This window comes from Neolamprologus multifasciatus, chromosome 7 (assembly GCF_963576455.1).
Source record: "Neolamprologus multifasciatus chromosome 7, fNeoMul1.2, whole genome shotgun sequence".
In the NCBI taxonomy this organism is placed as follows: domain Eukaryota; kingdom Metazoa; phylum Chordata; class Actinopteri; order Cichliformes; family Cichlidae; genus Neolamprologus; species Neolamprologus multifasciatus.
In genome coordinates, this window is record NC_140445.1 from 55,397,058 (window position 1) to 55,424,351 (window position 27,294).

At 38.9% G+C, this 27,294-nt stretch overlaps 1 protein-coding gene across 2 annotated transcripts; it reads right to left on the reverse strand.

Annotated features, from left to right (window-relative positions):
- Positions 1 to 236: 236 nt before the first annotated feature.
- LOC146515543 (ras-specific guanine nucleotide-releasing factor 1) lies at positions 237 to 25,896 on the reverse strand. 2 transcript variants are annotated; one of them, XM_085169282.1, is made up of 27 exons: positions 25,093 to 25,896; positions 20,561 to 20,667; positions 20,185 to 20,332; positions 17,899 to 17,991; positions 17,571 to 17,824; positions 15,479 to 15,558; positions 15,172 to 15,365; positions 13,468 to 13,577; positions 13,067 to 13,185; positions 12,452 to 12,612; positions 11,711 to 11,774; positions 11,297 to 11,439; positions 11,115 to 11,197; positions 10,777 to 11,025; positions 9,082 to 9,452; positions 8,857 to 8,976; positions 7,453 to 7,623; positions 7,264 to 7,370; positions 6,934 to 7,046; positions 6,759 to 6,828; positions 5,990 to 6,093; positions 5,822 to 5,906; positions 5,526 to 5,723; positions 5,359 to 5,438; positions 5,144 to 5,261; positions 4,995 to 5,063; positions 237 to 3,459 (listed from the first exon to the last, which is right to left on the reverse strand). In XM_085169282.1, the coding sequence occupies exons 1-27, from the start codon at positions 25,366 to 25,368 to the stop codon at positions 3,367 to 3,369; spliced, it is 3,780 nt and encodes a 1,259-aa protein (XP_085025408.1). In that variant the 5' UTR covers positions 25,369 to 25,896; the 3' UTR covers positions 237 to 3,366. The 2 variants fall into 2 exon arrangements, with proteins under 2 accessions (XP_085025408.1, XP_085025409.1); XM_085169283.1 differs by having other exon boundaries at positions 238 to 3,459; positions 6,768 to 6,828; positions 25,093 to 25,895.
- Between the last annotated feature and the right edge of the window lie 1,398 nt (positions 25,897 to 27,294).

A 27,294-nucleotide genomic window follows, 5' to 3' on the forward strand; every position in this document is an offset into this window, starting at 1 on the left:
GCGATCCACGGGTAAATGTTTGATGGTTCACGGACTGCGTTTTGCTTTAAGCTATAGTTATTAAAAAATGGAGGGCACTGCAATAAATAATCATCACAATGCACAACAACTGCCTTCGTAGAAAATGGTTAAAATAAACATAAAATAAGCGGCGTCTCAACTGTGGCTAAAGTGACATTGTAGCATTAAAGAAATGTAAATTATGTACTAAATGTATAAAGCAGCAGGAAAATAAACGTATATAATCTGTTAGTAATATATTAGCCCCAGTTTATAGCATGAGCATGCTATGAAACATGTTTAATAGCATCCTCCTTTTTAATCTGTATTTGAATATTTTTTAATGTGTCTACATTTAAGAATGTCGCTACAAGGGCATATTTTGGTGAAATAATATGGTTTGTATGACTTGAAGCAATCATTTTTAAATAAACAAGATAAACATATGCCATCAAGTTCACTGCTAGAGTCAGACCTGCGTTATTACCAAGTCTTTTGTGATGTTAGTAAATGAAATAAGGAAATCAATAAAATCTAAGTAGACCAGGTATTAAGCTGGTCCCAGGTTTCATGAAAGTTATGATGTGATTGCAACTTGGATTTTAACATTTATTGAATCAGAAAACAATTTATGTCATGTTTAGTTTGTGCATTTGTGAAAATTCTAATTATGATCATAAATATTTTTTTCATATTAATTCCGGATTTTGCCGGATCACGGTAGGCCGCTGAGCACGGTTGCTTCCTAGGACAGAGAGCTGCTTATAAAGCTAAGAACTTTCAGACTGTATTTTATTTCATCATATTAGATGAGCATGTCAACTGATACAAGATCTACAAAAACACTTGAGACAAAATGCCCCTGAGATAAAATGAATTTATTATCAAGAGGTAACTGGGAAACATATTTTTGTTTATTTGTTGTTATGTTCTTCATCTTCTTTTAATCTTTTTTTTTCCTTACAAAACTGGGAATATTTCTTAAGCTGTGGAAACATGAGGGTTGAAAGATAATTTTCATACCATTGGGTATTGCTTACAGCAAAATGTTTATTTGTTTATATACCTTATAAGAGTATGTGCATTTATAAGTGTATACAGTATAAGTATATAGTATTATTCTGTCTGTGAAGGTGTTGCATGCCTACCACATTAGCTTCAAAAGTGTACTGTACATACATAGTAAAAATACATACAAATATTCACAGAATAAGCACTACGTTACTATATTCCTGCTAACAGAAATGGTTATAGACAGGATTACAGTATAAATGCAAAACACTTTGAATTGCTCTCCTACCTCTAAGTTATGGTTTCAAGACCACACTGTTGTAGCGTTTTGTGTTAAGCTTGTGATATAAGTTGTTTTTGAGAGGATTACACTGTTCCACATTGAGAAATATGCCAGGTTGCATGTACAAAATGTACAGCGCATCTCAGTGAAGTGAATTAACAACAAAGTACAAAATACTTTCCCATGTTCATATAAAGAGCAGGTCACTCTCTCTTATACTACTACAAAAATAGTGTTTGAATGCTGCAGGCAGAGGTCATTCACATACATTTTTATCATAGTTTTTAACAGCAATGCATATAACAGAGTGATATACAGTCATGTTCCACAATCACTGGAACAGCAAAAAGGACAGATTGTCTTTTGATTACAGAAGAGCAACAAACTTTTACTCTACAGAAGTAGAACCCGAACCTGAAGGTACAACACTTAACCACTGCGTGTGATTTTTTTTCCCATGAGTTTCAATTTAACAAGTCAAGACCAAAAAGTTCAAGCATAAAGGGGGAAACTCGTCGAACTGTACTGGTGTACTTTAAGTGTAACAAAAATGCAGGTGACAAATCCGTCACCTTAAACCTCACAAACCTCACTTCTTTAACACTCTATGTTGTTACACAGCTTATAAGTGAACTCAGCAGACTTTAGGCACCTCGTGTGCCAACTGAGAAACTGTATTATCCTATAGCTAAACTCAACTTAAAGAAGAGGTTCCCAACCTATGGATTGTTTATCATTACCAGCTTTAGAACATTTACTACTTGACAGAAAGAAGAAGAAGAAAAAAACTCTATAGGTAATTAAATATGTACAGATTGTGTCTGCACATCATGTCCCGTTTGTCACATTTGGTCTATATGTATCAGCTATATGTATCAGTATAAATATGTAGACTGAGCTGATGGTTCTAGCAACAAGAGTGCGATTTTTCGCAGCTCAGCCTGAAATATTTTGGCACATCTCAGCACATTTGCTTCTGATTTCGATGATGTCGACAGGGTAAAGCTTACTCACATTAGTGATTTACATCAGTGGATGTTAATAAAATGTCTCAACAACAACAGAGGATAAACTGGTCCATTAACTTTCCAACTTTTAGAACAATATTTACAATTTTTGGTGAATACTTGACTGATTTTTGCAAAACCAATAACATTCCTGTAAGCTTTCAATATACGTTTAGTTCTAATTAGAAAATGTGAGCATGCTAACAAGCTAAGCTACAGTGGTGAGCTTGTTGTTCAGTTAACTTCGCAAATATAGCATGCAAATTTTAGCATTTAGCTCACAGAGTTGACCTTCCTGTGGACTGTATTCATTTTTCTCATTCAGCAAATAACTTCAACAAGAACCTTTACCTTCTATTTACTTTCATATCTGGTTGGACATACTGGACTGCTCCACAGTTACACTGTAGGAAAACATTCAGTGTGGTAAGCACAGTTGGGAACCCCTGTCTTTAGAATAGTGAGCAGAAATGAAGAAACAAATCCTTCTTGTTTTGGTTCGGGAAGCACAGAGACACATATGCTTTGGATACCTTGCTGTCAGTTGCACTGATCACTGTTCTCTATCTTTAATTATATTCTCTGTGCTCTTTTACCTGATTTTATGCAGTATTTTTTTGTTTTAGTTTTTTTTTTTTACAATGCTACATTGGTTGCAGAGAACTTCAGTCATCAATAAAACTCAAGCCAAGAGAACAACAGCCAGCAACACGAGTGCTCGAAGTGCAAATTTGACACAGTATGGCATGATGCAAAATAATGTCATTGGTCACAGTAGAAGACACGGTTGCATGCAGCTAAAGTGACCTCTATTATTGTTCTTGAAATACTCATAGAAATTTTTTAAAAAAATCCTTCAAGCAGGTGTCATTGTGGAAATGGCAACAACAAAAATCATACACGGAAAAATATACACTAAAATGTTTTATGTTGTCAAACAACCTTAAACATCTACTGTACAGAGGAGCAAGATCTTAAGCATGTACAGCTATACAAATGTTGATGTGCATGTTAACTGATGTGTAATATTAACAAAGAAAATAATATGGAGGGCCACCTTCCCCATCAGTTGGGCACTTTAGGCTCAATTCTGAGTGAGGCTTCATACATGCTTTCTTCATCCAGAACAGAGCTTTTGTCCAGCAGATACTGGGCTACCTAGAATATGGGGGAAAAAAAGCAAATTTAAGGACTTTTTATTTGATTATATTTACTATTTTCACAGTTTAAACAATACTAAACAGAAGCAAGTTACTAGTTGCAACCCTCAGTATCAGTATCATTATGTTTATACTGTAAATTTTGATTATGTGAACTAATGAGTTACTTTGGCCTGATTTTGATTTATTTGAATAATATAATACAAACAAGAACACAAAACATTAGTCACTATTTGGGCAAAACAGTGTTATGCAATATATATAAAAGGGTCCCAAGCATTCATAACTTATCTTTTTGAAGCATTTCCACCTTGAAAATTAACAACTAACATCCCACGTTTTTGCTGTTATTGGAGGACTTTACCTGTTTCTTTCTAAAAAATACTTTGCAAAGATATAGAGGAACTTAGCCTTTGCATTTACAAGATAAGTAAGTAAAAGTAAAATTTATTTATATAGCACATTTCACACATAAAAATCACAAAGTGCTTTACAATAAGATCAGACATACAAGTTAAAATTAATTAAAAGCCCGTTTGTATAAAAATGTCTTCTGCTGCTGATGCAATCAAACAGCTCAGAGAGTGCCTATATGAAAGCAAAAAAATGCACCTTATTTAATTTTTTTTAACCTCTATTCAATGGTGTCTCCTTGCATGGCCATAAACTGCTTCCTGCTATTTTTTGTCCCACTTTATCCAACTTTTATTTATGACTTCATCATTAAACTCAAATCTGTACTGTGACCAAACGTCAATTTTTAGAAGACAGGAATTCATTCCTGCTTGTGGCTAACTCGCTGTACAATTCCTCCATTCTCCACACGCTTAATATCACATCATCTACAAAGAAAATTACAAAGTCAATACGATAAAAAGGACACCTCAGTGTCAACTATATATTTAATTTGTGTAATATACTGTTATATTTATATTTAGAGCTAGACTTATTCTGTTATAATTTGTAAGTTTGTATTATCAAATTTAAGTTAGTTATTTCCTGTTCTCACTGTCTCGGAGCAACTGTGACCACATAATTTCCTCATAGATTAATAAAGTATTCTGATTCTTATTCTGAAATAAGTTCAGTTCATTCCCAAAAACAACACATTAGGTCAGGAGAGACCAAGAGCAATTTTTCTACATTTATGCTTTGTGCACTTTAAGAAGTTTTCTGTCAGTACTTTTAATGTTCTTAAAAATACACTACTTTCATTCTGTGTGTTTATACATCACTCTGCATTTAATCTCTATCTCCCTCCTCTCACCCCAACTGATCACAGCAGATGGCTGCCCCTCCCTGATCCTGGTTCTGCTGGAAGTTTCTTCCTGTTAAAAGGGAGTTTTTTGTTTCCACTGTTGCCAAGTGCTTGCTTTGCCCAGGTTTAAATCAGGTACCACTGTTACTTTCTACAGGCCCAGTCTCTGAAATTTTTGATTGCAGCTCGTATATTAGAAATTGCTTCTTCAAGTAGTCAGTGGTCAGAGAGTTTGGGAACTACTGCTCTGTGGTCTTTGCGATTAATTAATTTACCTTTGGTTGCAAGTCAATCTTATATGCTGTTTGTTGAAACTGTCTGATTTCTCTGATGATGTGAGAAATCTGGAAAAAAGGGAAGCAAGGATGTCAGTGACACAAACTTAGCGCAAGTCTTTCATATCAGGAATCGCCTAACATCTCACCATCCTCATCTTTGAGAAGTTGACCAAGTTGTCCTCGGTGTAGTTCGGCGTTCCCTCCTCAATGAAAGCCAGGTCAGTGAGGTACATCCCCAGATAGGGCACACAGGGAGGATCGCAACTAGAATAAAAAAAAAGAGAATAAAAACCACTTATCATCCACTTGTGCTGCTTGTTTGCTTTGTTGATCCAGTCTGAAACTATGTCCTTGAACTCACTTCTTCAAAGCCTCTCTGAGGTTTTTGAACCTCCCCTCTGATGAGACCAGCTTCTGCAGTTTGTCAATCAGTGCTTTAGTCTAGAAAAAAAATGGTGATAATGAACACGTTCAGCGACAATACCACGCACTTCAGGGACTAGCAGCAATGCATATAGAGACACGCACCTGCTTGGAAACTTTGAGCCAAGTTTTCTTGAGGCGGAAAACAGAGCTGCGGTTCAGTGATGAGGTGATCTCGAGAACGGCGTTGTAGTTATGTAGACAACGGCAGATATCGGCCACAGCTACCCATTTTTCGATGACTGCTACCCGGGTTACAACATCATCACAGCGGAGGATCTCCGTGGCAATAAGGTTGCTCATCTGACAAAAAAAACGAGAAACAAGTCGTTTAGACTTCATGTTACGTTTGGATAGAAGGGTTCGATGTGTGATAAGAGCTCTTTTTGACTGGAGTGTACGTCATTGAAGTGCTTCGTTGTCCTCATGATATACGGCGTCTTCTCATTTTTGTCATTCTTCATCCAGCCTTGGCCAAAGAATTCCCTGTGAGGCAAACCAACAAAGAAGAAGTGAAGCATGTATTGGTGTGTTCGTGCTTCCTGGCTGTGTGGTGTGATGACACTCACTCGTATGGAATGACCTTGAAAACCAGGTGGTCCAACAGAGTGAGCTGCTCTGCAATTTCCATTGCTGAGTGATTCTCGAAGGTCTCAGCTTTCCCCCCTCCCACCTGAAAGACACAAACAGTCCAAAAAAACAATAAAACAGATCCCAAATGATCTAAATTAGCTAACTTGACTTTAGTTTGTTTTAACATGACAATAAATAATCTACCAAACTAGGTATTTCTGTACATTTTGATGCACCTTAGCCTCTAAATCTTTTTTTTTTTTTTTACTTTTACATCTTTAATTTGTCAAGTGCTGGTAAAATGACTTTTAACTAGACTGAAATGTGCTATTGAGTGTCTTATTTTCACAAGTTTCTGTGATCAAGGACACCAAAAGAGATCTTTAACTGTTTTATTGTATTTCAATATTTATTTTTGAATTTGTCATCTTTTCAGGCAGAACCCCCCCCCCCCCCCCATCTAGCTGATAGTATTATAATAAATATATTCGATTACACTTCCTGCACCTGTATCTAAAAATACTTTGTGGCATTTGTGAAATCACTGCTTGTCACTCTTGAGCAACATTTACATATGTGCAAATTCACGCACCGTCAAGATTCCAGTCTAATGAATCCCATCTGCTAACTATCACATAATGCATTAATTGTTTGTTGAATTTATGTCTCATAACTGATCAAAAAAATTCAGCATCTATTATCATGGGAGCAGCCAAGTGAGCAGAGGATTGATTTCAAATAGAGCCACGAACAGCAGCTACTCACTTCACTTACCAGTTGTGTCACGTCTTCTATCGCGATCTGATTGTCACCGTGATCTTCCTGAGTTATAGTCCTGAGTGACATGAAAAAGAAGGTCAACCTCTGAAAGATGTACAGCTTAATGACCCAGTAAAATGCCTTTTAATCCCTCTTTCACTCAAACAGCACTCAGCGGTACCTGATGATGTTGGCTGCCGCTTTCCTCTCCTGGGTCAACAGCTCAGGGTCATGCATCACTTCCTCCAAGAAGGCAATAACCTTCGTTTTCAGCTCATTGTTGCTCTCAAAGTCCTAGAGAGGCACAGACAGCACACACGGATGATAGAAAACTGTAGATTTTGTCGTTGATCATCACTGCTCATGAGGTTAGTTTTGAATTTGTTTTATTCTCTGTGGATAATATTCTCAAATTTTAGTCAAAGTTATTTTCCAAAACAATTTCTTTCCTCTGTTAAGGAGAAAATATGCCAGGATGCTGTGTTAACATCTCTGCTATGAAATGCGTTACCGGAGAGTGTTTGGACACCCAGTGCCGAAGCACATTCAGGACTCTGTTGGTTGCCGCTCGTCTGATCACAAACTCTTTGTCTCCATTTCTCTGATCTGTTGGAAAACCTGCAAAAAAAGACATTAAATGAGAGGCACCGAAAGAGAATAAAGTTTAGAGAATTGCCCAACACTTTCTTGGTGAATATACCTGTACTGGCAAGGGACATCCGTCTATATTTTTCCTTGGTAGGGGTACCCTCATTGGCTCCAGCAGTAGCAATAGCAAAGGCGGAGGCAGCAGATAGAGCACTGCGGTTGTTGTCCAGCTCTCGACATGATGACATCACCATGCCGTTGTTGTAGGAAAACAGGGAAAACTCTACACACAAGGACAGTTTAAAAAAATACAAGCTGTAAATGTATATTTATTATTATAACTCAATATACACATCAAGCTGGATGGCCTGTTTTTTCATTTCACAAACCTCCACTAGGGAGCACTGCAGGCCAATGCAAAAGTTTCCCTCCAGACTTTCCTTTACAAGAGGCTTTGATATTCAAGATGGTTGCAGCTAAATATAGCCACTAAATATCAGCATAACAGAGGAATCAACAGATTCTCTGCACTCCTCGATGTATAAATCCTGAGAACATGGATCATAGGCTGCTAATAATCCCACACATTGCCTGACTATTCCAGTTATTTCACATATTCCAGATAACGCTTCGTTTTAAAAACTTATATTGTATAATTCTGTCATAAGATTTGAAAGGCAAAGATAATCTTTGCTCCAGTGAAACAGCCTCATTACTGGGGGCGGTAGGGAAAACACGCTCTCAGTGTAGTTGCTATGACACAAGTTTCCCTAACACCTACTGAAGCCAAGCGTTGGCTTTCCCCACATATTCATAACCATCGAACGACTGATATTTCATGTTACTTATGTTCCACAGTGGCATATTTTTTTTCAGATAGAAATATGACAGCATATGGCTAAACGGGGTTATTTAAAGAGTAAAACAATTCATCATTCTCCTACAGATTGTCAGCTGCAAGGGTTTTTTTTTTTGTCAAGTACCATCTGTCTATCTGCAAGGTTACACAAAAACAGTTAATCAACATTTTATGAAATTTGGTCAGGCAGAATTTTCTTTCTCTGAGTAACTCTGCAGTTTTTTTAATCTGTCGGTGTAATCAAAAGTATTTTTGCTCTAGTTCTTTAGTTCTTAAGACTCTATGTGAACAGTTTTGCATGATTCAAAACTCAAAATAATCTTATTTTATATGGGATAAATAAGGGCCTTGGTGTTGGCCCTCTTTCTGAAAGAAGCCACATTAGCTCTGCTTACTTTAATTCAACTTTCTTCTGATTGGCTGCTGATTTTAAACAGAAGGTTTTAACAGCGGGCGAGTGTGGTACATGTGCTCTCATTGACACAGAATTTTGTGTGTTTTGTATTTTGACACAAGTGTTATTTGTGCACATCCTGATCTCATTATTTAGAAATGTAGCTAGGTTAAATACAAGTATTTCCCAGTGTAACAGTACAAAGTGATTTATAAGCTTAACATTTCATTTTAAATCATGTACAAGACTAAGACACAATCTACCTGAGGAGTTTTTGCATTTGATATTTTTTGGTGTAGTTGGAGATTTGGTAGGAGAAGCTTCTGGATCCCCGTCATCGCTCTGGTTTTGATCATTATCACTTTCTTCTCGTACAGAGAGATCTGTATCGTAACAAGCAAACGGCAGTAAGTATTAAGCTCTTTTAAAGACATTATTGTAGCAAAGCAGAGTTCAAATTGTACTCTGAATGGCTACAAGTCACCCACCTTGTTTGCATGCCGAGGGGTCGTCCACCTTTTCCTTCTTGTCTTCTCCCTCATCAGAGATTTTGCTCGCGATCGGGCTGGACACATACAGTTTGTTGATGTCCAAGGTGGTCTTGCTGAATGGAGACATGGAGGAATACATGCTTGCATAGCCATTTGAGGAGCAGCTAAGGGCAGCCAGGTCAAGAGCTTTGCCCCCAGTGATGATGGGGATATTGAGAGAGAGCTTGCGACGGCGGTTGGGGGATGAGTTCTTGGCAATAGCGAGAGGAGGAGGGGAGGAGAACTTTCTGCTAGCCCTGGGGGAGCTGGGTGGCTCTCCATAAAGAAGTTTATTATTTTGACTGCTGGCAAAGAATAACTCCAGTGACCTGCATCAGGGGAGGATATAAACATTAGACGTTAGGGCACGTATGTATTTATTTGGTTAAGTATACTCTATATTTTAAGAGCTTAGCTAAACAAACAGAACCTCTGAAATAATTTATGCAAACCAAGTCAGCCCTGCAACCAGAAGTCTCTTTTCAACCATGTCTCGGCTGACTGCAGTGTTTCAGAAAACCCTCTCCCACTCCCTGCCAGCCTCCTGGCGACCTCACAGGTTCCCATAAATAGCACAGTGAGCGATAGTGCGCATGGCCGCTGCTGACACAAGCAGCCAAGAGTAGGTGTCTCTCAGTGACATGACAAGCGCCACGGGAGAGCATAATGCAGGGTGTGGATATAGAGAGCCCTGATCTGAGCTCCACAGCAGGGCCCTTACTCTAGGCATGCAGAGCAGAGAGTTAGCACCAGTGCAATCTTTTGCAGGAGGGTGGGGTCCTGCAGCACTGAGGCTGATTGCCATAGAGTGACAGAGCCCGGCTGAGACACTCCCACACAAGCAGGATGGACTGGACCAATACACACTGATATGTACATAACATACAGTGAAACAGAGTCACCATAGCCTTGTAGCAGTGCCACATCTGCTAAGTCTCTGTGTTTGGATTTAACCAATAAAACAAGCTCTATATTTACACACGCTAAGCTCAAAAGATCAATAGACTTAATCGTTTCAGTGTCACATACAGCGTCTATGTACACAAACACAGAGAAACAAACACCCGTGAACACTACACGCATACTGCACCCTCTACATGTCCAGCCTCTAATTCATGATCAAATTTAAATTTGCACCATACAATGAAAGCAACTATAACCACTACTGTCAAGTTTAAAAGATATCTATCTATCTATCTATCTATCTATCTATCTATCTATCTATCTATATATATATATATATATATATATATATATATATATATTGTTAACTGTGTAAAAGTATAGTTTATGCATTTTGCAACACAAACCCAGCAATTAAGAAAAAAAATGCAGCACCCATCTCATCAAATTGGTCAATATCTTTTTATAGTTTTCCTGTCATGTTTTGTGTAATTTCATGAAATTCTATGAATAAAACAAACAAAAAAATTTCTGTATAATAACCACAGAACTTTTGTTCCTATATGTGCCTCACATTGATTAGAGGATGACAAAGCTTCACATCCTAATAAATCAATCTCATCTTTATGCAGGCTGGCAAGGTCTGGACTGGAGGGATGCCACACACTTCAAATAAGATTTGTTTGTCTGTGGTAAGCGCTGTCAACAACCTTGCAACATTCAAGTCTGTCCAAATGTAAAGTGACTGACCGGGCCGGAATGGCACTGATGGGTTTCTTGTAGATGGTGATGAGTTTATCCAGCACCACATCAGCAGTGGTGAACACACGATAGGAATGCAGGAAGGTGTTGAGGAAGTCGATTGAAAGGAAACGGAGATCAGTAAGTCTCTCGAGCAGACGCTCCACGCTGGCGTAGCGGATCTGCAGCACCTTGCAGGAGTTCATCATCTTACTGAAACGGATGTCCACATCATCACAGTACAGACTTGAATCTGACCTGTTAAGAAAACAGATATAAATCTAAAAAAAAAAAGAAAAAAAAAAAGGGAGCAGCTTCACCAAGTTACATGTAAAGAAGCAGCTTACTTGATCATCTGCGGCACTGTGACTTTGGAGTTGTCTTCAAAGGCGTTCATCATCAGGCCATTGCAGCGGATGTTGTCTATGCACTGCAGGACACATGCAGTTGAAGTAAAGAAATAGGACAGAGGAAATGTTAGTGATTTCTGTAACTGACTGCTGGAAGACTGTGATGTGCGTTGACATGCCTGGCTGATGTCACTAGTCCATGCAGACTTCTCCTGCCTTGAGGAGGCTACCAGGATGACTGTGAATGACTGGCTGTCCTTTGGCTCCACAACAATCTTGAAGTCCAGGTGCTCCATGTCCTGACCACTCTTGTCTGATTTAGCTTTGAGGCAAACACAAAGACTTTTTGTCATTTTCCTTATATATTTCATTTATAGCCAGTAAAGACATAAACATGTCATATGTGATTGTACAGTGCCAGATTTTTACCCAAAACAAGTAGTGCACTTCATAGTACTGCCTGCCTTTACTGGAGCATTATTTTTCCATTTGTTCTAATAAAGCTAGCATCCTCTAGTATTCATCAGTTATTTAAACCATGAAACAGAGTACATATGAAGCACATTTCTATAAGAAAATATTTAAACACTCACACTCATCATCTGTCCCCTCAGGATCTTCCACAAGAGTGCAGTCTATAAGCGAAACTACTCCGTTCTGCAAACAGCATACAATACACATGTAGATGTAGTAAATGTAGTGCATACATAAAAAAAATCAGTTCCATCAGCATAAAAATATGTGTCATTCATATATAGAGGTGATAAATGTCCTCATCCTCATCCTATTCTCCAAAGTATCCTTAACTTCAGCTTGGCAAACACACAAAGCCTTCAAAAAGGTACATCTGATGCTATTTAGGGCATCTTTACTATTAGTTTATCCTTTCAGAATATTTAGGTTTAAGTTTAAATACATAAAAGGAAGTTTGTTTTTATTCCAAATATTTAAGCTGGACAAAGAAGGGTTTTAGATATCATCTGGATCTCTTATATGGGCAAACCTTATCACTAAAAATGAAGACTTCATACATGCTGCATAAAGAAGCAACAGCTTTGAATGATTATTGTGGAAAAAACACAGACGGTATTAAAAGAAGGGTTCAGTTTCATAAAAATCTGGCAAATTATTATGTAAAATATTTGAAAACCTCTCAGTAAACGGGATGGGGGGGGGGGGGTTTGCTAATCTCACACATGTTAATGAGCCTACAGCATCTGAGCAAATGTAGTGAATATTCCATCGAGTGTTGGTTAATTCATTTATTTTAGGTCAGGTGTCCCAGACTTTTGCAGAAAGGTTGTGATGCTGCCAGCTCAGCAGCTCAGGCCCACCTTGGTGAGATGAAGCTTTCCCCCAGACCCCCTGGTGCAGATGATTAAATGCTTGGAGAAGAGAAAGCACTGCCTCTCCCCTTCTTTCTTTAGAGACAGAGAACCCAGTCGCCCACGGGTGATCTTGCCCTTCTCGCTCATTGGCACCTGGATGAGGGACCCTTTATGTAGAAAAAAAGAGTGCGTCCAAACAGAATGAAGGAGGAGCAAAGAAGAGACACATGTAGATACAAAAATGAAAAGGCATATGCACATTCCTCTGTACATGACTATATGCACAGAGGAATAATAATCTACCACGTCTCTTTTCTCTTTTCTTATCCATCACGGCCTGTTGGGGACATTTGACATTTACAGTTGCAGATTCATCATCAGTTTGCCACAGACCCGTCTAATTACACTTAGAAATTAAAAGCTCTTATAGCGAGGAGTACGTGTTGTTCCCCAGAGAGAGACCGAGAGGAGGAGAGAGCCAGCCCTGTGCCACGCTGCACAATAAAGTGCCGGAAATGTAAAATCTGGCTGTCAGAAATGTGGAGGGACAGGAAACCTCTCTCTGTTGTGACCCTGCTGTCTGCTGGGATCCAAAGTACAACACTTAAAGATGAGAGTTACCTTGTCTTACAAACGTCTGGCTGGTGTCAAGGAGAATCTCGCAGCCCTCTACAATCATGCGCTCTATTGCCAAGTTTTTCCTGATGTTCTCGGTCTCGCTCACTTCATCATGCATTATTCTAAGAAAGCACAAAAACAACACAAAGAAGTGCCTTTTTGTCATTCTCATTTGGAGCTTATACATCAAATAGAAAAAAAGATGAAATTGGGTCTTTATATATTTGGTTAAATAAAAAATGTATCTGTTTATCTTTACAGTTCATATCTCTTCATGCTTTTTTGGTTATTCTAAAAAAAAAAATCAACAGCTTTTAGACTGATCTATTATTTGTGTTCATATGAATTAAAAAGACGTCACTCTCATATAAGATACCACGCCCATCTGGGGCTATGGGTTATACCTGGAAAGCTCCTCCAGCTTAGATTTGGCATAGTCCAGACTATTTCTCTCTACATGTTCATGGGGTGTGTGGGCCAGCAGCTCATGGAGAGTAAGGATGTAGCGAGGAATCTGGAGAGGCAGAACAGAAAGCAGCAGGAGAGTCGTGCTCACTTGCGAGATCTTTCATGTGCACAGCACAAGCGTACAAACACAGGGATAAATATGTGCCAGCACAATGAGAAGAAGATCAGTAGAGAGCACAATCTACACTCATCAGCAAAATTTATTATCAACACAGCACAGCCTGCAGCAGGCCCCAGCAGAGTGGACTGTTGGGGAAAATGCGTGCCTTGCCAGAAAGTAGCGTGAGCTCCGAGACCAACCATTTTTATAGACATGAAAAAATAATCAAGATATCCTGAAACACTGCAGACGGATGCCTGTTAATTCTTTTGTTAATGAGCAATGCTACAATATGCATATTTGAAGCCAAATTCTGTCTGAGCCACAATGTCCAGTAAACAGGCCAGAGAATATTAATGAAAACACTGGTTTAGCTCAAGTGGAAATCAGTCAAATCTGCTTATACAGCTTTTAATAAATGCCACTGCCTCTTCAGAATGTAGTCACCTGTTTCATGTGTTGCACTCAGTGCAGCATTTTGAACATTTGGCAGCCATTACAGCTTTAGAGAAGCCAAATCCCTCCTGGATGTGAGCAATTTTGCCAATTCTTCGTGGGTGACCCTCTCAAGTTTCTGCAGAGTGGATGAAAAGTGCACATGAACTACCATCTTCAGGTCCTTCTAAAGATGTTATAGTGGGGTGAATTGTAGCGGGAGACAGTCAGAGACTTGGAGAGAGATGTCACTCCAGTATTGTTTTGGCTGCTTTGCTTCAGGTCATTCTAACACTGAAAGGTGACCTGTTGAACCAGTTTCACATCACTTGTACTAGCAGTTTTTCTTCAAGGACCTCACTGTATGTGACTGCACTCAACATTCCCAGTTCTGACTGGTCTTTTTGAATCTTTGACTGTGAAGACTGCTTCACTGCAGGATGGAATAAGACAGATCAAAGACTTGCAGATGATAGGTGATCACCTTTTTTTGGCCTCATCACTAAAAAAATCAATCATTTTCAATCTGTAGCAGGTGGACTAATCGGGTTTTAAACATATTTACATAATTATTAAAGCATTTTTACCGCAGTTTGGAGTACCAGCATAAAAAGGGTCTAACTTCTATTCTAAAGGGCGATTTCAGTTATTACTCTTTAAGATCACCCACTAAGAACGTGCTTTTACTTTGTAATTAAGTATTTCTTAGAGATTAACAGGGATAAATACTGTACCAGTTTTATAGGTGACACATAGGAACAGTCTACATCATAAAGAAAAGGAGAAAAGATTAACATTTTGCCTTTTAGATTTTTAGTGATGACCCTTTTGTTTACATTTGACTCACAGGCAGTGCAATCGCAAAACAAAGTGGCCGACTGCTTTGCAAACCGCTACAGCTGGGCATCATTGGCATAGCAAAAGGCATCTAGTTTTAGGTTGGTGAAATATATGGCTCAAGGGTGACATTTATGGAGAAAAGAACTTGGCTCAAGCTGCGAGAGCACAAAATTAACAACAAAAGCTGGCTCCAGGCTGCACCTGTGCAGCAAACAAATGGGCTTGCCTTTATTCCTGTGTATATCAGTGAGACAAATGAGCTAACCTGGAACATAGGGTAGGTAAGGAAGGTCTCCAGGGTCCTTTCCTCACAGTCGGGCTTGGCCTCATACTGCTTCAGCAATTTATCAAAGTCTCGGTTCTGCTTGCAATGTGCCAGGATCTGCAGGCTGTACTGGTGGTTCCTCACAAACTCCTGGTAGATGTTCAGCATGGGCAGCAAGATGTCGAACAGGTCAGCTGCAGACACATCAAACTTTTTTAATCACATTTCATCACGTGCACTCTGACAAACATCTGAATGAGTGCATTATGAATAAAGTAATGAAATTCAACAAAGACATGACTCTTACCAAGGACTAATGTTGGCCAGCTTGCTATTCGGGCTTTCAGGCCCTGGTAAAAGATCTGATGCAGAAACATGATGGTTTCACTGAAATAAAGTAGAGATTGAAAAAACATTTATTAGGGAAACTAATCTCAGACTATAAAGATTTTAAGAGTAGTCATCCTAATTTTAATCTGAGCAGTTATTACGTTTGACTGCATATTTAAAGAGATCCATTTATGTTTTGAAAAGACCATAAAAAAATAACAGTTCTAAAGACAATCACAGAAATTTAGTTGTCTTTAAATACCAGTGTACTGTTTAGAAGTTGCATTCTTCATAGGTATAAATAATTAATAACTAGGGTATCCATGCTGTGCCAGGTGTGTGTAAGGTGTACAGGGCTTGAAGAGGTGTGACTGTTATCCTCTGTCATCCAAGGTGTCTTATCAAAAGTAAACATTAATGATCCAAATTCTATGAGGAATAAGTCTTCCTCAAACCAGGCATGGTGCTTCTGCCTCTGTAATCTGCATTTATCATTATTGTATTTACATTTATGATTCTTGCTTTAGACCACTGATAATATCCAGAGGCCCAAACCTCTCTTTACTGCTCAGCATGTCACTCTGAGCCAGTATACACACTGCATTTATTTGATCTCATTCTATTAGTTGGGGCGTTGTACTGTGCACTTTGACTTTTATTGCTTACAGTGTTTAAACAACACACTGAACCAGTATTTACTTTAACAGACTCGTTATCAGGATTACTGCTAACAAATAAGATGTCTACATAATCTGTTACAATATTATTACACATTAAATGTACGGAGATCTGCTTTGAAGATTCAAACCAATACACAGGGAGTATGTAGCTCTTTACAAGTTGTTGCAAGCTGCTCACTTATCAAACACAAATTCAGGCACTTGAGGTTACCAGTATATTAATGCAGATGATATTCCATTTTAAAATTTAAAAAAGTATCTGAATGCTTCAGATGCATCATTCTGCAGTAGATTTAAAACTTATGCATGGCAAAACGCTCACAACTAATGTAATCTATTAAAAGATATCTATGCATGAATATGCAGAATATGTAGACAAGGGGCAGGAATTGTGGTACCTGATCCTTCTGTTTTTTGTTTGTGGCCTGAATTCTATAGACCAATGACAGATGAGACAATAGCTTCAAAGTTCTCAAAAAATTTAAATTAAAGACTGCCCCATGTTTGCATTTGCAATAACAGGTAATCTGAGTGTATTATAACACAAATTCAGATTTGTGCCAAAATGATGACCAGAACTGCACAGTGCTTGAAAGTTGTGTTTGCCCGAGTGCTCGTTTGAGGTCAGTGTGAAAGAAAAGTATTTTTTGTCTGATTTTATTTTGGTTTTTTGTTGTTTAGTAAAAAAGCTTTGGTTGCCATAAAAACCACAAAAAAGTAAAAGCTATGGCCAGGGAGCGGATGCATCCACTCAGGAGGGCGATCGAACCCTGCACTGTTCAACATCATCAGTACATTTCCCTGGAATCACTCACTATTAATAATGATAAAGTGTGCTGTGAACTTCTGGGTTTTTTATGAAAATTTGTACATAAGACAATGAATTTTTGAAATTACCTTAAGCAAACAATTGAAATTTCTCTTTCCTTGTGTATCTGCATTGTGAACAAATTTAAAGGTATTACACCAAATTTTGTTACTTTGTATACAATCATTATTGTATCATATTTGACTTTAGCTTCTGTATCATATAACAGAGATAAGCCTAAAGGTGTACCAGCTTAAGGGCATTTGTGTTGACACCATTATTTTCGAATAGCAAGTTTGGTGCAGTTCATAATTTGGGACACATACCTGTAACCCACCACAGTCAACTTAATTATTAGGATATACTGTACTTGCAACAAACACTGGAGCATTCATACACATATTTCATTTTTGGTACCAGATTTTAAATGCAAATAGTTTCTCTGATAATACAACAATCATCAGGTTTTGCATTATTATCTGGTTGCCAGTATGCTGTACTTCACTGTGAAGGGAAGGCTTATATGTATGTGTCCTTGTGATTATGTTCTTTATCTAGAGAAGAACTCTGGATGAGCCAACCTGTTGAGGAATATGCTGCTGACATCATCGTGGGTGATGGGAGGCTTCTTAGAGCTGGCGGCCATGCGCAGCGGCCTCAAGAAGTTGTTCACCAGAATATGAAGCTGCTGGACGTACTCTGCCTCCGAGTCCAACATGCTGAACACCACCTGGTTCCTCTTCCTCATGCTCTCTGCATGAGGCGAGCGGATATAATCCTGGATGATGGTTTTCCACTTCCTCCTGCAAATCCAGCCTCGCAGAAAGCTCTGGACCTGCAATAGACCGTGCATTCTCAGAACATGAAAATGCATGAAATCAAGGCAGAAGTTCAGACTGCTTGCTTTACCTTTTTGATCTTCTTAATTTCAGAGTCATCGTCAGTTGGAGCGGCTGCAGGGCTGGCATGGATCTTCTCGTTGTCTTTGAGCAGCCCAGCAATCTGTCACGGAAGCAACCACAAAAAGGACCAGTCATTCCCACTTACACACTCCTCTTCTTCTCACTTACTGTAACAGCATGTAAACAAAGTGACTGAATCGACAGGACAGGACCTGTCAGCACTGTCGACACTAAAACATTAGCCTGACTAAACTAGCTGTGTTCACTTGGCTGCTCCTCTGTAGCGTTGATTAATATTTATTTACATCGGTCATAATGTTGATCATTTTAATGCAATATGTATCAGTCAAACTGTCCTGTGTGTATGCTGACTGGGCGGTAGATAGAGTGCCAAAAAAATAAAACAGAAAAAACCCAGACTCGGCTTTGTAGACAGAGAGAGTTAATTGTCATTGAATTTCATAGTAGAGATGCAACATGAAGCATAGTCCATGCATATTCAGGGCCTAATTCAATTTCAAGCATCACATTTGCACATTAAAGTAAAATGACTATTGGATCTGAAGAATACAGCTGGGGACATGGCCCTACTGGAGGCATTGTTCCTGAAAGGAGATGCAAAGTGGAGAGAGGTTGGCCTGAACATGATTCTTCTCTGCGACGGGGGGCGTGCTTTCATTTCTGTCCTCTCACACTAGTCTCCGCATATGAGACAAACAGAACAATAATCAGCATAATCCATCGTTTTCCCACTGGCTCAGCTGTTATTTGTTGAGCTGGCAGGTCGGAGCGAGGATAGAAAGCAGACAAATATTTGGAAAGGAATGAGAGTGCAAAGTAAGAATCAGTTATAATATAGTGCTATTGTGCCAGGATGTCTATTTACAGCAGGTCTGACTGATATTTTGTGTGACTGCCACACATTTGCCTGACGATGGAAAAGCCTGTAATCCTGGGCTATTTGTGATCCAGACAGAGTTACAAAATCCTGGATATTTTAACAATGATCCCTTTAGCATTGAGGGTGCTGGTAAGGTCATAAAAAGCCCCAAACTGTCCAAACAGTTACTCCTGAGAAGGGAACATGTGTAGCTTATTTAGATAGTTCTCATATTAAAGATAGGTAATTAATAATTATGTTTAAACATTTAATATTTAGATGCCATGCATGATATTGAAACAATAATAGGAGCAGGTAACGGCAAGGAAATGAGTTTTAGCTCATAATTGAGTATTTTTTAGGTCTTAATGCATGAATATTACTCTAAAAACTAGAAGTAATGTAAATAATTGAAAGTAGTACTACTTATGACATGCCCTGTACAGTTAACAGTTTCAGATGTTGATGAAACACAATGGCTTTGACCTATTTTCTGTCATATATGTTGTGACAGTGGTGAATACTCACAATATGCATAACACTGAAGTCTCAAGTATGAGCCCATGAGCCAAAACCCCCTGGTTTGAGACTGCTCTAAATGTTCAGTTTTTATAATTGTTGCTCGTACAATGTCATGCTCAGCCGCAAAAGTGCTGCTTAAATCTTTAGTTTATGAGGCACAGCCAATCAGAAAAAAGCTGTCCGTGGGGAGCAGGGGGTCTCAAACAGTGGAGGGCAGACCACACTGGCCACCAAATACAAAGTGAAACTAATGTGACTGATGTGAATATATTTTAAGGAACTGTCAAGAATTTGCTGATGCTATTGTGCTGAAATTAGATTAGATTAGATGAAGATTAGATGAAACTTTATTAATCCCTCGGGTGGGTTCCTCTGGGAAATTCGGTTTCCAGTAGCACAGCACCGACAGAAGTTGCATGTTACAGATACAATAAAGGGGAATGATAGTAAGGATATAAGCATAAATATACCATATATACACATATACACATTTATAAATACAGAATATATAATATGGAATATATAATATGGATAAATAGGAATACATATTTATTAATTAAAATAAATGTGTACCTTTATTTTAATAAAATCCAACATTGATCCATTTTTGCTAGGGTGAACTAGGGGGCATGACCCAGTATATCATAAATAGGGATTACTGTAACTGTGAATCATGCCTAGCAGAGTCCAAGAATAAAATAATGTAATTGAAAATGAATACAGGAGATGTTCTTTAAGGACTCTACTGGAATAAATGAATTTAGCTGACGGTGCGTTTTGGTTTGACTGAGGAGGATGAGCAAAGTGGAGGGGGTTAGCATGCATGACCGAGTATTTGTTTACATTCCTACTCTTGAGAAGTACTAAGAATGAAATCACAGTGAATATTACCTCTGACTTGAGCCTTTCAATCTCTATTTCCCCATCCTCTATCTGTTGTCGAAGTTGCTTAGCAACTGTTTTCTCCGTCTCCACAATCTGAAGCAGATGAAGATACTTCTGCATGAGCGTCTCATGCTCTGTAGCCAAGTTTCTGTAACTGTAAAAACATGAAAACACACAAACCACATGGTTTTGTATATCAGCTGGAGCGATGAATGTCATCTAACTGCACACTGTCTCGTCTCACCAAATAAATCAAGAAAGCAACGAGGACTTTCTTATAAATAAAGCGTTATTCCGTGAAGTTTTTCAAATTTTAACCACACTTTTGAAACTTTTACTAATTTACCATCTGATGCGCTGATATGCCTTTGCATGGCTTTACCTGGCGTGTGATATGGCAGCCACCCATTCATCGCAGTCCTTTACATCCTCCGTGCGCAACTCAAGGGCCTTTTGGTTTTCGTGGTTGAAGCTGACTGTGAAATAGTACTGAAACAAAAAGCGAGGAGAGGGTGAGGAGCTCCGGTTAGAACCAACACACAACAACAATGCACATGCTGCGCACAGGAAGGAGCACTCGTTATCAGATACCTTTCGGATAAATCTGTTATATATAGTAGCATGACTGAAGCTTCTCCTCTGCTTTGTTTGTTTCACTGCCTCGCTGCTGCAGACATCAAGTGGGTGATTTAAAAACCACACAGAGCCTGGGGAAGCCACATCTTCCTCGCCCACCAGTGCAGTTGATGGAGCACACTGAGGGAAGCCTCCCCCAGCTCAGTTCCTGGGATGCCTCTGGTTCCCAGGAGGAAATGCCACAAGACATGGAGGCTGGAGCCACGGCCAATTACATAACTGTGCAATACCTGTTTCCTAGCAACTCCAGTCATTGTGAACAGTTGTTCACAGCTGTTTTTTTCACTGTCACTTGATTTTAGATCACCATTCTCCCTTTCATGCTGTACTGGTTGTGACTGGTGAAATGAAGAGCTTTTGTGCTTTTCGTTTTGTTACAGAATTCTGAATTCTGCTTGTTAAAAAGTTAATACTTCTGGCTGCTTTTACGTGACTCCTGTGTTAGCCAGCTTCCCTAGCCTTTATACAAAAAGAAAACTACAATAAAAGGGGATTGTATATTACTACTTAGAATATCGCAGATACCTCTGAGTACCACTTATCAATTAGAGTAACCATTAACTTCTTATTTCCGCTATTCAGCCACTACTTTTTGCTGCTACTCTATTTAACAGCAATTTACTGTGTATAAAATTGGATCTATTCTTATGTTTACCCAGCAAAGTATTTCAGCCACTTCAACTGCTAATTCAGTTACATATCAGTTTAAATGTAATTTTAGCTAACTAGCTTCTGTTTATCATTTATGCTTACCCAATGTTTAAGTTTGTCCTGTTAGCAAACTATTTCAACTTCTACTAGCACTAGCAGCTAACTATGGAAGCGTGTTTCTGCCACTATTTTTGTTCTGTTAATACAAAAAAATAAAAATAAAAAAAGGAAGGCATTTGACCTAAAATATTGAGATAACCTAAATTTCAGCTTAGCTCTGCCTGACATTCATTCTGTCTGTCTTTCTTTTTTATTTTAATGGCAGAAAAAAATCTAGCATAATTATCAGTCTATTGCTCAAGAATTTATTTTCCATCTTGATGAATGCTCAATCATCCAGGTAAGTAAATCTCCAAAAGTTGATTCTGTTCATCTGGACTTAGAGTTTTTGTGGGAGAAACGTGTCGTCACTCATCCAAGTGACAAAACATTTCTCCCACAAAAACGCCACAAAACGCTACGTCCAGATGAACAAAATCAACTTTTGGAAATTTCTTTTGCAGTTTATCTGTAATTTAAGGCTAACAATTAATACGTTAGCAATTTTCCTCAATATTTCGACCATGTATCGTCTTTTTGTATATTAGTCATCTATCGTAATCATTAACATCTAGTCTATGCGTTATCCGTTTGTCTAATTTTTAGCTAACTTTTCTGCTTAAACCTGCTTAGATCTTCTTAATTAATTAATTTCCAGTTTGTCCAGTTTGTCCACACCTATCCCTGACTGCTGCATAACTATCCACAGTGGGCATTGAATTGTTGAATATTACTAGCTTGTTTGCAGTATTCAAATATACAATATATCCAAACACAAATGAACAGTTAGATACAATGGAAACATCTTCTTCATCAGCTGAAAGAATTATGGTAGCATCACAGGATATGTTTAATTGCTAATATTTCTGTGTTTTTATTTAAATGCGATTGTAAAACTGAACATATAATAGATTATTTTAACACTTTAAGAGAATCTGTACACAATACTAAAATTCAGAATCAGCTGCTTCTTTTTTTTATTTTAATCTCATATCTACATATTCTACCTGTAAACACTTGTTTAGATGAGAGTTTATAATATAAAATCAACATCACAATTCAGTTAATTGAACTGTCATCATTCTTCTGAACTGTTCCAGCCACGCTGAGTCTGACCAGACTCTAATCTTTGGCCTGCAGATGTTCAACAGGCACCTATCAACATGCAACTGATCATTATTCACGGCTGACTGCTCTTTCATCTTCACATTCATTAGGTATTCATCCTACCGTCAAAGGAAATCTATTTCTGGCAGAGAGGCATGTATGTTGGTGTAGTTTTCCCTCATGATCTATCTAAGACTGTCTGGTGTGAAGTCATGTTAAGCATTTTGTATTTATTCTGATTTATGTTCATGTCCCAGTCAAGCACCTTTAAATATTGTTACTGATCTAAACAGGTATGAGATGAGATACAGCACTAAGGCTTGTCTATCAATTACTTTCAGCTGTATACAGATAAGTTAATTTAGATACGGATTTGCAGCTCACTTCTCAGTCCTGCTGTGTGGCGTACATAAGTGAGTGGTAAATAATTAATTAGGCATTTTGCGATAAATTATAGAATATTTTTTTTACACCTTTTACTTCTGACTGACAAGCAGCTTTATTGCAGAAATATTTTGTTAATGTATACCCATTAGACTGAAGTGTTGGAACTCAACCTTCTTTCAGCTTCATGACGAGTTTTAATTACAAACACCACTGACCCCAGAATGTTTTTTCTTAATCAGATCCCCTGATTTACATTACAGTTTAGATCCTGCCATCAGAGGCTGCCTGTGATACTGGTTGATGCGATGCTGTTACCCAGTGTGAGCAAGCTGTGTTTTCTATAATTGGACCCTGACCCCTCCAAGGTACTGCGAGGAACAAATTTAGCTCAGATAGCGCTCACATTAATAGGAGAGATGAGACACACTGCTTCTCTCCTCGCTGTTACCCCGCCTCTTCTAACTGCATCATTCTTTAGGATGCAAATAAGGGTTGCCATAGAAACCTCGGGCTCAAACGCATTATCATTTTCACACTAACTGCATTTCAGGATAAATGTAATGTGGGGATTATGGTAGGTTGCTAAAATGTTGCTATTAAACAACAAATCTATAGGTAAGGTTAGGCGATGCAGGTGATTTCTCCTGATTAAAATATTTGTATACAATGAGAAGCAACGCTTCAGATATCAGATATTAGTGCACCCCATATTGCTGCACTGTGCAAACAGGATTCACAGGAATCAGAGATGTTATCTGTCTGTGAGCTTGCAGTCATATTTAAATCAGCACAATAGTCGTAAAAGAGCACTGCTGACATTGTTTTTTTTAATCTTTAAGGAGGGTTTTTTTCTTTCTTTGGGGTGCTTTTAAAGCAACTGTGCAAGCACAACATTTACCAGTGTGCATGCATTCTGCTTTGTCAGCACAAGGGCAGCTGTTCACAGGAAGAGCCTGGACTCACATTGGATTGCAGCCCTACCTACAGAGTCAGGCACAGAGCCTGGAGTGAGCAAAGGAAAGCCGACAGCATTGGAGCATCGTGTTCCTCAACTGTTTAATCACAATAACGGTGTTAACAAGCCTGTTAACCTTTCCACTCTAAAATAATTGAACAAGGAGCCAGAGGAAATCAAGCAGGATTAAATAAATATTTCATCTGCAGTTATCTGGACTCAAATTTGAAAAATCTTATGGCCTACTTTAGAGTGAAAGGCTCCGGTAAAATATGACAGCTGTCACCTGACAGGCTTTAATGCAAATGTAACCTCCAGCATTACACTCCACACTGAACCATTTCATTCAGGTCACAGAGATCAGTGCTGACTGATCACGGGCACCCTGCTGTTTCCTGACCCTTAAGTGCAATTTCAAAATATTACCACAAGATGGAAACCTTGAGGCCACAACTTTTATTTTTAATTTTTATTTTTTGCACGTTTTATTGGATGGGGCATTGGGTAGGATATAGCACTCTCCACCCTGAAACGTCAAAAACATGATGACTGGAAGTCAAAAAGCAAAATATGAGACCAACCAAAAATGCAAATGCATCGTTTTCACGAGGCTAGAAATCCATTTGCATTTCATGCACTCATGCACCGCTGAACTACCCTACAATCCCCCCCCCCCTTTTTTTTTTCTTTTTTTAGGTCGAGCGCAGGTTTGGTGCAACCCAAAGCAAAACACTGCACCACATTGCTTACTGCCAGGGCTGCCGTAACATCATTAGGTGTTAATATTGTTACCTCATCATTAAAGTCATGCATGGATTACATAACGTGCAATACAGCAAACCTCATGCTATTCTGCTGCACTGGATTTGAGGTCATCATGCGATGCGATATATGAAGAATGAATGTATAAGAGAAGCGCTTGGGGAGTTCAAAGGCATCCGAGAAAAGAAAAAATAATAATGCATGTATTGCTGCACCTCACTGGTGTTTAAAGCTGGAAGTCTGCAAAACAATAAAGCAGAAAAAGACGGTGCGTGTGTATCTGTTTGTGCGTGATCGCACGCGCACGCTCTCCGTACCTGCTTTTCCAAACACTCCTTGGCTGACAGCGAAGGTTTAGGTGAAGGCGCCCTGTCGCATGTGCATCCTTCCAACAGGTATAATCCCGAGGGTCGAGAACTGGACTCGTTCTCAAAATAAAAGAGCATATTCTGTAACAAAGCGAACCACTTTGTGTGCCATTTCGTGTTGTCTGAGCTCTTTTTGCTCAAGCACCCTCGTCTTGTACCATCCTTCTTTGCCAAAAGCCCCAGGTAGGTGACATGACCATCATTAAGTCGTATTCCCTTCTGCATTTTGATGAGGACACTTCAGATGCGCAAGGTGGATCGGTCGTTACATCCTTCTGAAGTCGCTCCGGGGGAAAAAAATCAAATAAAGAAAGGCAAGATGTTGACTTTCTCAATGCGGACCTCTAGCAGCAGGCTTGTCCACTCTGTCCGACGCATTCACCGTGTTGGCATTTAACTAAACAAAACAAAACGAGGAGCACAAGTCCAGCATCCCAAAATCTTTTGTCATACTCCGAGCGCTTTGAAGGTCCACATTATCCGATGGTGTGGGGGGGAAAAAAAGATGAGGTAAAAGGTACAAAAAACTGTCTCAGACTGAACGATAAGAGGAAAGGGGGTTCGAGGTTTGTCCTTTTCTCACATGAAATATCCAGAAACCAGTAGGCTTGGTGCTCAGCTAGGCAGTGCTGGGTGAAGTCACGTGACGCATGCTTGGGAAAGCAGATTTCAGGTCCCTGGACAGGGACGTCTCGACGAGATGCCGCATAAGTTGGGTTTCGTCTCAAGACGATCAAGGAGGCCCAACGGAGAGGAAAATGGAAAATACGAAGCTTTCAAAACAGAACAACAACTTTAGAGGAGAGCAGCCGTTTAGGCTGCAGATGAATCTACACCTATCACATTCTCCGTGACATATTTTCTAGCTTTAGGTGGTTTTATGCAACACTTAAAGTTACTCTTTGACCATGAGCACATTTCAGCGCCTGCAGGCGAGAAATTGCTTTGCTTTTAAATTGCTTTTAAATTGCTTTTAAATAATAACAACAAAAACCCACAAAAAAAGCAATATATGGTGTCTTTTATTTGCACTTAAATGGCTGCTCATACAGTGGCATGGTCCTAGCACGCGTGGTCTGAATGTGATCAGCTGCTGCATTTTAAAGTTGAAGTACTGTAAATCAGGATGCAGGCAATGACAGGAAGTAGGTCAAAAATAATTTGCTGGCCAGCATCCCCTGCTGTGTCATATAGACTCTGTTTGTAAATATGCTCTAGTCACAGATTCACTTCATGTTCAGTTACGGGTACAGGTTAAACTATAAGATATGAAAAGTAGTAAAAAATAAAAGAATGCAGGATGTTACTGTTTAATAATTTGAAAATGTAAATAAAGCATCTATAAAAACAGAATTTATGGTGATCTGAGGACTGAGGACATCCCTGTGTGTGTTTGTGTATGGTGATTAAAATAATTCCATAGCATGTAAAGATGTGTTATAATGTGCAAATTTTTGTGCAAATGTGCAAATTTCCATCTAGTTTATAGCTTTATTAAAAGCAGGGGTTTCATCACCTGCACAAAGGGTTCAATTCCCTTTTTTGTTTTGATCTTCCTAGCTTTGGACTCCACCCTTGTGTGTCTCTGTGGTAATGAGCCAGACAGTAAAACAAGCATAAAACTAATATACATCTTTGAGCATCCAATTCATTGAAAAGGCACATGGTGTAATCTCCCACTGTCAGTCCTTCAGCTTATTCTTAGAGAGGAGATTTATTTATTACTCCATCGTCATTGTTATCTCTGATCTCCCTGCCATAAATCCCTTCAGGTCCTGGAGCATCTTCCTCAACAACCCCCCAATCTTCTTCAATCAGCCACTCACACTTAAATTTTAACTGAATGTAAAAAAGTGATCAGTGAATCCTTGGCTTAGATGTGAAAACAGAAAGCGTGTGATGACAGCTTTGTGATAACTGACCCACCATTGCATACATGTGCTGTGACTGAGCAGTTACAGCTGCCCAGTTTTTGAATAGATTTGCATAGACACACATGCAAGCAGCTGATAACACTGCAGGATAAAACTGCAGAAAACACACCAGGGCTGCCTTGTGTTTAATGTAGGAATTTTCAGTCCACCCTGCTCCGTGGATCAGTGAAGTCTTTCCTAAAATGATATGTGTGTTAGTTTCAAGGATATTAAATCA